Source organism: Juglans microcarpa x Juglans regia, chromosome 4S (genome assembly GCF_004785595.1).
Source record: "Juglans microcarpa x Juglans regia isolate MS1-56 chromosome 4S, Jm3101_v1.0, whole genome shotgun sequence".
In the NCBI taxonomy this organism is placed as follows: domain Eukaryota; kingdom Viridiplantae; phylum Streptophyta; class Magnoliopsida; order Fagales; family Juglandaceae; genus Juglans; species Juglans microcarpa x Juglans regia.
Window position 1 is genome coordinate 7,166,006 of NC_054601.1, and position 14,085 is coordinate 7,180,090.

The window sequence follows — 14,085 nt, forward strand, 5'->3', positions numbered from 1 at the left end:
CACAGATTCACCATAAATTTATGAGTTATGGTAAAAAATGTATATTGACAGGCTTATATTGGCTCACTCACACGAGCGATTGCCTTTGACGTTACAAAAAGGTAGCGAGCAAAAATAAGACAATGTGTTACTCGGTACTTGTCCGGAAAGGGCTAAGTTGGAAAACACAAAAGATATGTTGCCTCAGTGGGAGCTAAGATGAGGTCTAAGGACCGTGAATGGTTACCCATAATCCATGTAGCCTGTGGTTTAGCCAGATGCGAGACCCTCTTTGGCGCCTTGGATAGCAAGCAAATTGAGGGACTCGGGTTAGGCGCTGAGATAGCGACTAGACTAAGATCTGTAAGGTGAATTGAGATTAGATATACACTCTTTCTTTGGAAAGTGAACTCCACCGTAACATGTATTTCATACTACATGTGTTTTTGCGACCAACAGTAGATATGAGTGAATGGTTCCCTGCTTTCTCACCTTGTGAGTCCTGTAGGTTATAATTGATGACCTTAATTTATTTATACCCTTAGGAAACCTTTGACTATATCACGAGGTTGATGTTTTAGTGTCTGCTATTTTGACATGTTATCTATGGCCATGAATGATGCGGTCTAAAGAGGCATTGCTGGGAAAGCGACTGCACTGAAACTGAATGACATGAGTGCGAAGAGAAGACTATTTGGTAACACATCGATAATGGTGTGTACTCATTGCCGGCCAGTTATGTTTCTTCTTGGGAGTTGCAACATAACTGTGAGTACATCATGTTTTATAGAGATTGAGCATTGCTTTGAGTCATTTGGACTCGAGAGGGATTAGGAATGCTTAGTCTGATGTGACCAAATGAGTCGGGACATAACGAGACACTTTTAGGATTGTTGCTATGCTGGTCTTCTCTTGGAAAAATTTGGTATAGTGCTCCCATTTTTCTTTTACAGCTATGCTCGATAGTCGCACGATCTATTTGTCAGTATGAACAAGATTGATAACATATTGAGAAATGCAAACCTCGGGTCTTGCCTACAATGTGTGAGTGAGAGATGTAAGAAAGGGGCACCCATAGTGGGCACCCCTTCACCTCCTCTTGGGGTTATGAAATGGCTCATAAGTCTTGATGGCTAGCCCTTAATGACCAGCCAGGGGGTTACACTAGAGAGGCTATTTACATAGTCTCTAGCCCTCTTTAAAGGAGATAGTTGGAAAAAACAGGCTATCTCTCTCAAATGGTTTTCTCTAGTCACGGCATATAGGCTGTGGAACGTATGAGTGTTGCTCTGGTATTACCACATAGCACACTCTACTATCGATGTGAAGATCGTGGACGAACAACGACGCTGGAGAATATGTGGAACAACCGCACTAGATCTAAAATATTTCCTATGAGGTAATGTCACTTCCGCTATACATTATGATCTAGTTTTCCTAACACTCGTAATGCCATATATATATATTTAACCTTCATGCATCTTAATTTGCAGACACCTTCCATTATATACTTTGAGAACAAACAATTTCTTTTGGTCGAAATTACCATGCACGTCAAACGTACTTTGGATACAAATACAATATACAGGAAATTATTCTTTCTGATCAATTGGCTGATCTTTGATAGGCCGAGGCAACGCATGCAGAAGATCATCAGATGAGTTGATCTTCAATTTATTCTATAAATAAAATATTACAGCTGATGGAAGCTGGAAATTAACGGACCAATCAGAATAGCTGCATGCATGGATCAGTAGTTGAATATTTCAACTTGAATAAGCTTATCTGCAATGCATGGGTTTTGCCATCTCAGAAGAAGCTACTGAAGTTTTGGAGGACTATAGGAATAAGGGTTCTATATGCTGCTTCCGTGGGATGATAACTATCCCAAAAAATATAATTAGATGCATCTGTACAGGTGGCAGACGCTGGGTTACATAGTATAGATACCTCTATATTTCCTGTACCACAGCATCCTTTATTCGCAATCTCAAAACCTGCATGCATAATTATATATTGAAATGGAGTAATCAATATATAATTAAATAAAAATGAGAAAAAATATGACAAATTAAGAGGGTAGCATGCATGCATGCGTGGACGTGATTAAAGCCAGAAACAAGGGCTAGCTAGCTAGCTAGGTCATGCACGAAAAATATTCTTAATTTGTTTACCATATTTTTTTGGGTTTTCGATGAGATCGAGTAGAGGGCTGTAAACATCAAGATAGACCATCTTGCTGTTGGGTAGGTTTCTGTTAAGGGAATCCAGAATTGCCGTCAGTTTAATGTTGAACAGTTTTGCTGCTTGGTTGTACTTTTCCGAACACTGTCTCAGTATTCCTCCGGCCAGAGTTCTTTGTGACGGCACACATCCAATCGGCGGTGCACTCAGTATTCCAATCCTTCGTGCCCCTTGCTCATATATTTCCTTCAAAATATTGTATAGAATTTATCAATTCTATTGATCTTAACCCATTTGATATCACATTAGAAAGAATATTTATTGCTAGCTCTTCTTAATTACATGCATGCCATTCGCGTAAAAATTAGTCTGCCGGACATCAAAGCTATAATATTTATTAATGTAGTTGTTGTTGTTACCATCCTTGGCAAAAATATAATACGTGTTGTCCCTATTTTCAACTTAATTTTGATATAAACTTTATAAACTAATAAATCCGGTCCGACTAGTTTAAATATTTGATTTAATAAAAACTCATTGCATTTAGATCGAATCATAATAACTCGGCATAGAAACATTATTTCTTTAGAAAATTAGAATGATCATGTGCAATTAAAGTCGGTGTAGAGAACAAAATTCTCTTCATGCCTCTGCAAATTAGCTCCTACCATTAATGTTTTGGAAGGTACTGCGCCATTCACACCAACTTATAAGAGAAATCTTTTCGCAATATTGAATTGATCGATCATACACAACCGGCCAGTTTTTCTCCACTTTTAATTAAGGCTTACGTACGTATTGTAACTATGTCTCTTTAAACTCTCAAAATAATAATAATAATAATAATAATAAAATAAATGTCTCTTCAAACTTTAAAAAGTGTATCAACGACGCCTTTAAAGGAAGATCATGACCCGGCGCAAAAATACAGATCAGGAAGGTTTATTATGTAAAAGCGGCGAAGCTAGAAACTGCCCTTGGTGTTGGAATTAAGGAAGAGTATTGTTATATGCAATTTTGAAGTACGTAAGTGTTATGTAGTTATTTTAAAAAAGAGTATGATTTATTATTAAAATATTATTATTTTTTCATGTGTATCTAGTATTTATTCATTAATTTTTTTTAAAATGATTATATGAGACTTATTACAAGTATCATTTCGAATTAAGTGGCTTGGATCAACTTAAATTGGACCCATTAAATTATTGCCATGCACGTATTTCATATAAACGTACGGATATATCATGAGAAACGTGGCGCAAATCCCATGGATCTAGAATTGAATCCAATATAATTGAGCTTATCTTCTGAATTGGTTTACTTGGTTGAAGTTTAATTTTGTCCTATATACATATATGTGGACAAATATTAATTGATGAATGAAAATAGTTCGTGCAGGCCACTCTTTATATAGATTGATATTAAAACCTAAAAAATAAAGCTGTTTGAAAGCTATTAATATATATGCTAAATATGTTCATGTTGATGTGATAGGTTTCCACGTCGGTTTACATAAAAAAATATTATTATTTGGATTGGTTTTATGAATATAAGGAGCTTAGATTTTACGAAATTTATACAGTCTAGATCTTCATAAATCACTTTCCTTCTATATGTGTCAGAACTTTGATCTTGTATATATAAGATTAATATAAAATACAATCTTAATTAAGACTTCCCGGTACTTTAAGATTGTAGATATATAATTTAATCTCCTTCCATAATTAGCATCAATTCCTCTAATCATCTAAAAAAAGCAGGACTGAGCTGCATCTAACAACTGCTAGGATTGAAGGACGATTAGGCTCCGTTTAGTTACACAGTTCAGATAAAATAAGATGAGATATTTTGAATAATAGTAAAATTTTTGAGTTAATATGAGATGAAATAGTTTATAAAAAAAAATGTGTTTCGACAGTGAGATGAGATGAGATAATTTTTAATATTTCGGATTTGAAAAATGTGTGAATCCCACTATGAATTAGAGAGCGGAAAAATTAACTGTTTATGCATTGTTCATACAATGTTCATTGTCAGTTTTTACTGTTCATATACTATTCATGTAAGTTTATACTGTTAATATTTTCTGTTTATCTAAGCCGATGTTTTTAAAATTTAAAGATAAAATAATGTGTTTGGATATGAAAAACTACTGTACCATACATCTGTAATGGTTAAGCAAACCGGGCTATACACCGCTAAAAAGGCCAACGCAATTCCCGTAGGTTGAGAAGGAGAGACAAAGTATTGATCATCTATCTCCCATGCATGCATGCACATGCAAAAAAGTGATTCTCGTAATTCATTTGTTGGTTATGTGTAACTAATAAAGTTCCAATCGATCAGTGTAATTTTCTCTTGAACTATCTCGACATTTATACCCTTCGGATATGGCAATTCAAACAATAACATGCTACAGATACAAAACATAGCATGCAAAAGGGGAACAAGAGTACCAGAAACGGGGAGAGAGAGAGAGAGAGAGAGAGAGAGAGAGAGAGAGAGAGAGAGACCTACGTACGTACCTATCAAGTCTGAGGGAACCTTTCCATTGCCGAATCTGCCCGTGGGAACTTTTCTTTTAAAATCCTGCCCATAGGGAGGGAAATTGCACTTGACAAGAGTTCTCAGGTAATTGTTGTTACCCGTATCCACGATTGAATCACCAAACGCTATAACTGCTGGAATGGTTTCATTCGGTGGCAGCTGTATGACAGCCTTGGAATTGCAGAAAAGAACAGAAAAAAATATCAGAGTAAACAATACAGAGAAAGAAGAAGAAGACATTTTAAAAAAGAGAAAGTGCAGTGTCTTGTTTGCTTGCTTGCTCTCAACTTGTGTTAGTTCTCACCTCCCAGTCTTGGCCAGGGAGTTCCGATAACGCATATATTTATATCTGCTACAGCCTGCAGGCATTCTTTTTTAGTGATTTATTCACATGATATAAATAAGTTTCATCCAGCGTTAAGAGAAATAATTTCTATAAATCTCAAATAGATATGTCCATACAATTAGTCTTCGAAAAAAAGTTGACTTCACCTTTAAAAAAATGTAAAAAATACTATTCTTTATTAGTAAGACCTATTTTTTTACAAAAAAATTATATAAAATTTGTCTATTAAAAATTTATACCTAACATTACTCAAAATATAAACATATAGACACTCTCTCTCTCTTTAAACTTCGACCTGCCTAATTTTTCGGTTTAGAAACTTAAACAGTTTTTTGACTCTAACGATCATGATCGTAGGCAAAAAGTACCTTTTGCAAACATGAAAATTTAGTGCATCATAAAATATAAAGGCTTCACCATTTCATTTCTTCTGATGTCTGCAATCACTTGCCATTATATAAGAAAAGAAAGATTCCTACTATTTGGAAAAATATTAAATCTATAATTAATTTATCACCATTTTACAACTCTGATTAAGATAAAAGGTAGTTATGTAAAATTAAAATTATTATCCATATATCCATCTGTACCTATATTTATATATACATATATAGATATTGTTTTTTTTTTTTTTTTTGAAAATAAACCTCCTTGTATTCAATTCAAATTGTAACTGTATTACAATACATTTTGTCTATCCTTAATTGATTCGTAATATACTCAGGGCCCTCCTCAATCCAATACAAATCACTCATCCCTTATATAGCCCCTTTTGCAAGTTGATGAGCCACCTCGTTTCCCTCTCTGTGAGTAAAACCAATTTTCCACTCTGGATAGTGCCTCAGTTTCTGTTGCAGGTCTTCCACCAGCTGACCCAGACTTGAGTCATTCCTCTCTCCCATCTTCACAGCATCAATCACACTCTTTGCATCCCCTTCAATTATGACCTTTCTCACTCCCAACTCTTCACATAGAACCATAGCTTCCCACATGGCAGAACACTCAGCCCCAAAAGCACCTAAGATAGCTTCTTTTCTAATTGATGCTGCAGCAAACACCTCACCCCTTCCATCCCTTATTATCACTCCAATACCCATCTTTTTTGAAGGCGCATTAACAGCAGCATCAAAATTAGCCTTTAATATCATATCCCCAGGTTTCTTCCATCCTCTATCATAGTTAATACCACCATCTGCTGCATTTAGATTTATTTCCTTCTCTTTCTTCCTTCTTGCCCGATTGAATTCCTCATATCCTTCTACTGACCACTGAATCACCCTTGCTGGACTTGCAAATTTTTTCTCAAAGACCACTTTATTTCTTCTATGCCATATATTTCTCATTATTATTACCAGCTTCTCTATGTTTTCCATCGTGAGTTTGCTGTACAGTTCCCTCCATAACTGGAAAAAACTTTCCTCACCCACTCTCCATTTTTGCACTGGGCTTGCCTTCTCTACCCACACATCTGTGGCTGCTGGACACCACCAAATAGCATGCATAGCAGATTCTTCATCACTTAAGCATATTGGGCACAAGCCATCTGTCACTATTTTTTTCTGCCATAAATTATGCTTTGTAGGCAGAATATTGTGAGCAAGTTTCCACAAAAAGTGTTTCACAGTCCCTGGGACATTCAATCTCCATATCTGCTTCCATATAGCTTCCTCTCTGTCTCCCTCAGAGGTTTCCCCATCCCCCATCCTTCTAACTTGCTGCAGCATATGGTAGGCACTTCTGACAGAATACTTGCCATTTCTAGATTGGTCCCAAATTAGTCCATCCTTTGCACCCAAAGGGCTAACAGGCAAAGACAATATCATTTCAGCTTCATCTTCATCAAAAATCTGTCTCACCAACTCTATCTTCCATCCTTTAACTGAGTCATTAATCAACTCACTCACTCGAGCTTTAGCATTTAGCATCTTTACTTGAGATTGAACACATCCAGTCACAGGTTTAGGCAACCATTTATGTCCCCATATATGAATGGATTCACCATTACCTACCCTCCATCTCATACCTCTCTTAATAACTCCCATAGCAGCCCACACACTCCTCCAAATGAAAGATGGACATTTACCCAAAGGGGCTTCAAGGAATGAAGAGTCTCTGAAATATTTCTCTTTAAAGATTCTAGCCACTAGAGAATTTGGAAATTTGAGCATCCGCCACCCTTGTTTGGCAAGCATAGCCAAGTTAAAATCCTCAAGTAATCTAAAACCCAACCCACCATACATTTTACCCTGCCCCAATCTACTCCACTTCCACCAATGGATTCCATCCTCTTTTTTATGTTGAGACCACCAGAATTTAGCAAAAAGCTGTTCAATTTCCTCACACAGCCTCTTTGGTAACTTGAATACACACATAGTATATGTGGGGATGGCTTGCAACACTGCCTTAATGAGAACTTCCTTTCCAGCTTTTGAAAGAAAAGCATTTTTCCAATTTTGAACCCTATTCCACACCCTTTCTTTAAGGCCCCTCAAAGCATTATACTTGGATCTTCCCACCACAGCTGGCAAACCAAGGTATTTTTCATAACTGTCACAAACATTGGAACTAGCTTCATTGAATATCTCCTTTTTAATACATTCCTTCGTGTTTTTACTGAAAAAGATAGAGGTTTTTTCCTTATTTAACTTTTGCCCTAAGGCCTTTTCATAACATTCAAGAATAGAATACATGTTCCTCCATTCCTCTACTGCAGCCTTCCCAAAAATCACACAATCATCTGCAAACAGCAAATGATTTACCCTTAAACCCCCTCTAGTTGCAGCCACTCCCTTAATCACCCCATCCCTTTCAGCTTTCTCAAATAAGTGACTTAATCCTTCTGCACATATCAAGAACATATATGGAGATAAGGGATCTCCCTGCCTTAACCTCCTCGAAGGAATGATTTTCTTCCCTGGTTTTCCATTAACCAACACTGAAAAACTAACAGTTTGGACACATAACATAATCAGTCTAGTAATTTTCTCCCCAAAGCCCAATTTGAATAGCATAGCTCTTAAGAATGGCCATTCAACTCTATCATAGGCTTTAGACATATCAATCTTCACAGCCATACTACCAGACTTTCCTTTATGCTTGGTTTGCATTGAGTGAAGTAATTCAAATGCAACCATAATATTATCAGAAATAAGCCTATCAGAAATGAATGCACTTTGTGTTAATGAAATAACAGCAGGTAATACCTTTTTCACTCTATTTGCAAGGACCTTGGAAATCAGCTTGTATAGGACGTTACAAAGGCTGATTGGTCTGAATTCCATCACAGTCCTCGGCATCTTGACCTTTGGGATCAATGCTATGAGTGTGTGGTTTAAATCTGCCCCCATGTTACCCCCATTTAGAAACTCCAACACTGCCTCACTAACATCAGAACCAATTGACTCCCAATGCCTCTGATAGAACCTCGTCCCAAAACCATCTGGTCCAGGGGATTTCCAAGGAGACATTTGTTTCAGTGCCATTTCTACCTCCTCTCTTCTAAAGGTTCCTTCAAGCCCCATTCTTTGTTCACTAGAGATTTTAGGCTCAATATCGGAAATGCAACATTCAATATCAGCTTCAGAGGGATTATTAGACGAGTACACTCCTGTAAAATACTCTCCAAAAGCCTTTTCAATAGCTTCCTGCCTCCTCACAGTAAACCCATGAACATCAGCTATTTCAACAATATAATTCTTTTTTTTCCTTTGGCTAGCACATGCATGAAAAAACTTAGTATTACGATCCCCAAGTTGCAGCCAATGGGCCTTAGCTCTTTGCCTCCACCAACAATTCTCCTGTTCCAACAACTCCTCCAACTTCCCATTCACCTGTCTTATTTCATCTACATTCGAAGGCCCTTCATCTTCTTTTAATTCTTTTAGTTTTTCAGAAAAGATCTTGATCTCACTCCCTCTCTTTGAATTCTTACTCATATACCATTCTCTGAGAGCCTGACTGCAAGACTTTAGACACCTCTGAACACTTAAGAGCCTACCTCTCATCCTTTTTTCCCTATTCCAAACCTCTTTCACAGTATCTCCACATTCCTTTTCCTGATCCCAGGTCATTTCATAACGAAAGGGTCTCTCAAATCTTCCTTTCAAGTTGCTGTCATTATAACAAGAAAGTAGAATAGGAAGGTGGTCAGAGCTCCATGCAACCAGAATTTCCACCTCCACCCTACTGTAACCCTTCTCCATTCTTGATTAGCAACAGCACGATCAAGCCTCTCTTTTACAAAAGACCCATCTGAGTGGCCATTGCTCCACGTATACTTGTTACCCCTCCATCCAAGATCACTCAACCCACCAAGAGATAAGGCATTTCTAAATTCCTCCATCTGACTTTCTCTCCTCTCATTACCCCCCCATTTTTCATCTTGAGAACACAACTCATTAAAATCACCAATCACACACCAACCCACCTCAGATGAAGGTTTTAGCATTTGCAACAATTCCCATGATCCCTTTCTTTTGGCAGTTTCTGGATGCCCATAAAATCCTGTCAGCAACCTCTTTCTTTCCCCCTTCAACTTCACCCAAAGGCTAATGTGCCATTGAGAGAAATTCATCAATTCCACATCCTCTATATTCTTCCATAGCATTAACAACTCACCCCTCAACCCTCTCGGTTCCACCATCATACAGCCATCAAAACCCAATTTCCTTTGAATTAATTCAACTTTATTAGATCTCAACTTTGTTTCCATAATAAAAACAAAGTCTGGCAGCTTTTCCTTTGTAATCTTACAAAGGACCTGAACTGTCCGAGGGCTGCCAAGCCTCGGCAGTTCCAACTTAGAGCCCTCATTGATCTTGGCAGGGCTGCCAAGCAGCTCTTGCCCTAGAAAGTGAACTAGTAACTTCATTTGTATCCACTCTTGATTTTTTTTTATGATCCTCATCACCTCTCACCTCATCCTCATCCCTAATCAATAACCTTTTCCTTACCAACCCGAGTCCTCCATTTTCTTTTTTCCCCCTTTCTCTTGCTCTCCTCTTCCAAGTCTTTTTAACCCTACTCATTTTTTCATTTACACTCCCCTCCATAAAACGACTAAGACCTTCACCAGCCACCCCTTCTCTTTCCTCCTCTTCTATTTCTGCCAATCCTCCCCCCCTGTTCACCTCAGTTATGGATACCTCACCTTCCATCGTCTCTTTCTTCCCCTCGTATCTCTCCAAACACTCCCCATCTGTTCTACCCTCCTTCCACACCTTGACCCTCATCTCCTTTGACACCCCATCCTCTTCATCTCCTTCCATAGAGGCTGATCCCCCCCCCTCCCCCAACATTTATATCATTTTCACTTTCCCCACCCCTAAAAGATCTTTCTGAATTCATATTATTATTCCAACCCCCATTTTTCCCTATACCCCCTCCCATATAATTCCTTCTCTTTAAGCCCCTCTCTGCTCTTAGCCACGATCCAAACTGCTCCTGAGCTATATTCCCAGCCCCCTTACTCTCCCCCTCCCTCACACAACCCTTCTCTCCATGGACTAACCAACCACACCGAAAGCATAGCATAGGCAGCTTTTCATATTTAAGATTCGCTCATACATTTGTCCCATTTACTTTAATCCACCTTCCTCTAACCACAGCCCTTTTCAGAGGTATCTCCACCCTTACCCGAAGGAATTCCCCCCAACCTATTCCATCACTTGGCACATCCACATCTATCAAATTTTCAAGCGACTCACCAATCACTCTTCCCTTCTCTTTCGTCATGCAGAACATTGGCAAATTATGGATCTGAATCCAAAACCACTCACTGTCAAACTTCCACTCATTTGGCTGGGAATAAACCTCAAATGCCTTAAGTGCAAACAGATGGTTGTCAAACAACCACGGTCTACCATCTAGCACTCGCCGTTTATCATTCAGAGATTGGAAGGTAATCACAAATTTATTATCGCCTACCTCACGAAATTCGGCAAGCTTGCTAATCCTCCAAATCTTCCCCATCGTGACAACTAAAATCTCCCTTCCGATTGTTCGTTCCATACATATCTTTCCTACAATACTTCGTTCCCCACACTCCCGTACATCCCCCTCTGTTTCTTCTCCAACATCAACAACAAGCCTCTCCTCCTCCGAGAGCCTAAACTTCTCCCATTGTGCTTTCAGATTCTCCATACCTCCTTCCGAGGACTCTTCCATGGCTGCTCACACAAACCTTCCTCCCAATTAGTTATAACTGTTTTCTACCACCTCAGTTTCTAGAGAGAAAAAGAGAGGAGACTCGAGAATATATATAGATATTGTTTGTACATGTTATAACATTTAATTTTGTTATCAAGTCTGACAATGTAATTCATTTATTTATTTCTTTTCAAATCTAAAATAATATAGATTTGGGACAAAAATCTCAAGAGATCCGATTGTTGGTGGGCCTCATTAATTACTTATCAAAACTAGTGTGCCAATAATTTCATAATTGTAAAGGATCAAGAACAAATAGACCCAAATAAACAAAAAATATGGACCGCATTCGTATGATTAATGGGCTTATTTATTTGCATGTGCAATTGTTCGGAAACTGACAAAAGAGTTCAAATATGTTGAGAAGGAAGGAGGTAGCTAGCTAGCTGCTAACCAACCGCCCACCAACTGTTTTTTTTTTTTTTTTTTTAAGTAATATTAGATATAATTATAGAGTGAGTAAGTATCGTATAATTTTTTTTAAAAAGTAAAATTTATTATTAAAAAATTAATTTTTTTATATAAATATTATAATTATTTATTATTTTAAAAAAAATTACGCGACGATCACAGACTCTCCCACTATAACTATATATTTTTTTCTCCTGCTGTCTGACGTGGAGCCAACCAATCAAAATGCAGTTCGGTGATCACCAATTTAAAATGCACAAAACTCCCAACCGATAGCTGCAACGAAATAAATGCAAATGCTCAGTGCTCCGATCAATAATGGTTGGACAGGAGCTACTGTTAGCAATGGGAGATAAATGTAATTATACCAATGAGTCGTCACTTCGCTATAATTATTTTTTTATTTTTTACCGAAGTATATGAGTTATCATCTTTACAAGCCAGTCTACAGAACACCACCTCATTCATATTACTTTAATTTTAATTTATAAAATTTAAGTTTTTAAATCTCTCATTCAAATTAGATTATGTTAAATAAATATTTTATTGCCGACTTGTAAATAAAATCTTTTATATAATATATTAATATATAAATATGTGTAACATTTGAAGTACCATGCATTTGATCAGTGCAATGAATTAAAGTGATGGAACATATATAAATACTCGAACATAAATATTGTATGATCATTAACTCAAATACTATAACGTTTTTTACAGAACTAAAAGTCCAGTACTATTCTATCGGTTATTGATCGAACAGTGGCATGAAATACACTTTAAAATAACTGAAAATAGGGAAATGATTAGAAGTAAAATCACAAAACTAATTAACTAATTCATTATAAACTTGTTTTGCAATATATAAATTGTTTAGATCATCTGTTGTGTCATCATGATCATCATGTGTTCCATTTTTTCCTTACATTCTCTATTGATGAGCCAAGCAAAAGTAATAAATCTCTCTCTAAAACACAATTTAAAAAAATAAATATAGTTTTGAATAGGTTGGAGTTGACAGCTTAATTCAGTCTAAATCGATTAGAATCAATCTCAATCAGCCAATTAGATCAATTATGCGATCGAAAAAATGCATAAAAGTCTACTTGATTTAGGACTAATTCAAATTAAATCGCCTAAATGAAATCATATTTTGAAGCTAAGATGTAAGGGTAATTCCAAAGAAGACAAAACACTGCTCGCCCGGTTTGTTGAATTGTAGGAAAGGTGCGGGAAGAATGGAGCCAAACAAAGCCAACTTGTCTTCTCATGTTACTCTTTCGCAAGCTTGAAATAAAGAAAGTTGGAGGTCTAAAAGTCTTCTCATTTAAATACTTTTAGAAAAGAGAAATGTTTTAATTATAAAGAAATATTATAGAAGTAAACTTACAAATTGACCTGGTTAAATATTTTACGTTAGATTATAAAATTATTTTTATTATAAAATAGATCTAACTTCTCATATCAAACTATGTTAGTTTGTAAGTTTACTTTTATGCGATCTTGTAAATGACGTGTTTCATACTACTAACTGCTCAGATGACCTGCAACAAATGAGAGGGCGGCACTGTGTGCCCAGATGAGCTCCGATGTCTAAGTTAGAGATGCGTAATCTCAATATGAGTATATAAGTAAAAGTATCTTATCTATTACCTTTACGTGTTATTTATAAAAGTACTGAGGACACACACACACACACACACACACACACACACACACACATATATATATATATATATATATGTAGTAGTTATCCCATAATAAGTGGACGAGATAACAATTTTGATCTATCGCTGTTATCATATCACAATGTTAGGCCCATGGGTCACGTGGACTTTTGGACAGTGAGCCCCCAGTCTTGGGCCCATAGGCTGAACCTGTCATCTAGTTATTGCCAATGAACCTAAATATCCTTTCCAGTTACCCCATTAATTTCCTATTTGCTAGCATAAAGGAAACTAATTTATTTTATATCCTTTTAATTCACATGAAGGCACCTTACCCCACTGGCTTGGGGCATGTAAGCGGCCACTCAGACTTCCTTTCCTCTTACCCTGCTGAGGATCCATGTTAACTAAGGTGCGGGTCCAAACTTATCGACATACCCCAAAAATGTGACCCACGTAACTGTTCACGCACTTTTATTCTCTCACATTCAAAAGAATGGTAATCATCGGTGTTGTTACCCGTTTGACTTCCCAAGAACCTCCTCATCATTACCCATTCCCTTATTTCATTTTCTTAATTCATTTCCCCTCCCCCATCCATGCCACATCTCTTCTTGATTTTTTACATTCTCTCTTATTGTCCTTCTCACATCCGTGCCACATTTCTCCTTTTTCATTTCGCACATCCTGTCTCATGGCTAACTGCAGCTCCTCACGTACCCCTAACCAACCTTTGACCCAGAC

General features: G+C 37.1%; 1 protein-coding gene across 1 annotated transcript; it reads right to left on the reverse strand.

Moving 5' to 3' along the window:
* Positions 1 to 1,620: 1,620 nt before the first annotated feature.
* Positions 1,621 to 5,067, reverse strand: LOC121261984 (GDSL esterase/lipase EXL3-like). The gene is made up of 3 exons (XM_041164435.1): positions 4,528 to 5,067; positions 2,154 to 2,418; positions 1,621 to 1,976 (listed from the first exon to the last, which is right to left on the reverse strand). The coding sequence occupies exons 1-3, from the start codon at positions 4,948 to 4,950 to the stop codon at positions 1,789 to 1,791; spliced, it is 876 nt and encodes a 291-aa protein (XP_041020369.1). The 5' UTR covers positions 4,951 to 5,067; the 3' UTR covers positions 1,621 to 1,788.
* Between the last annotated feature and the right edge of the window lie 9,018 nt (positions 5,068 to 14,085).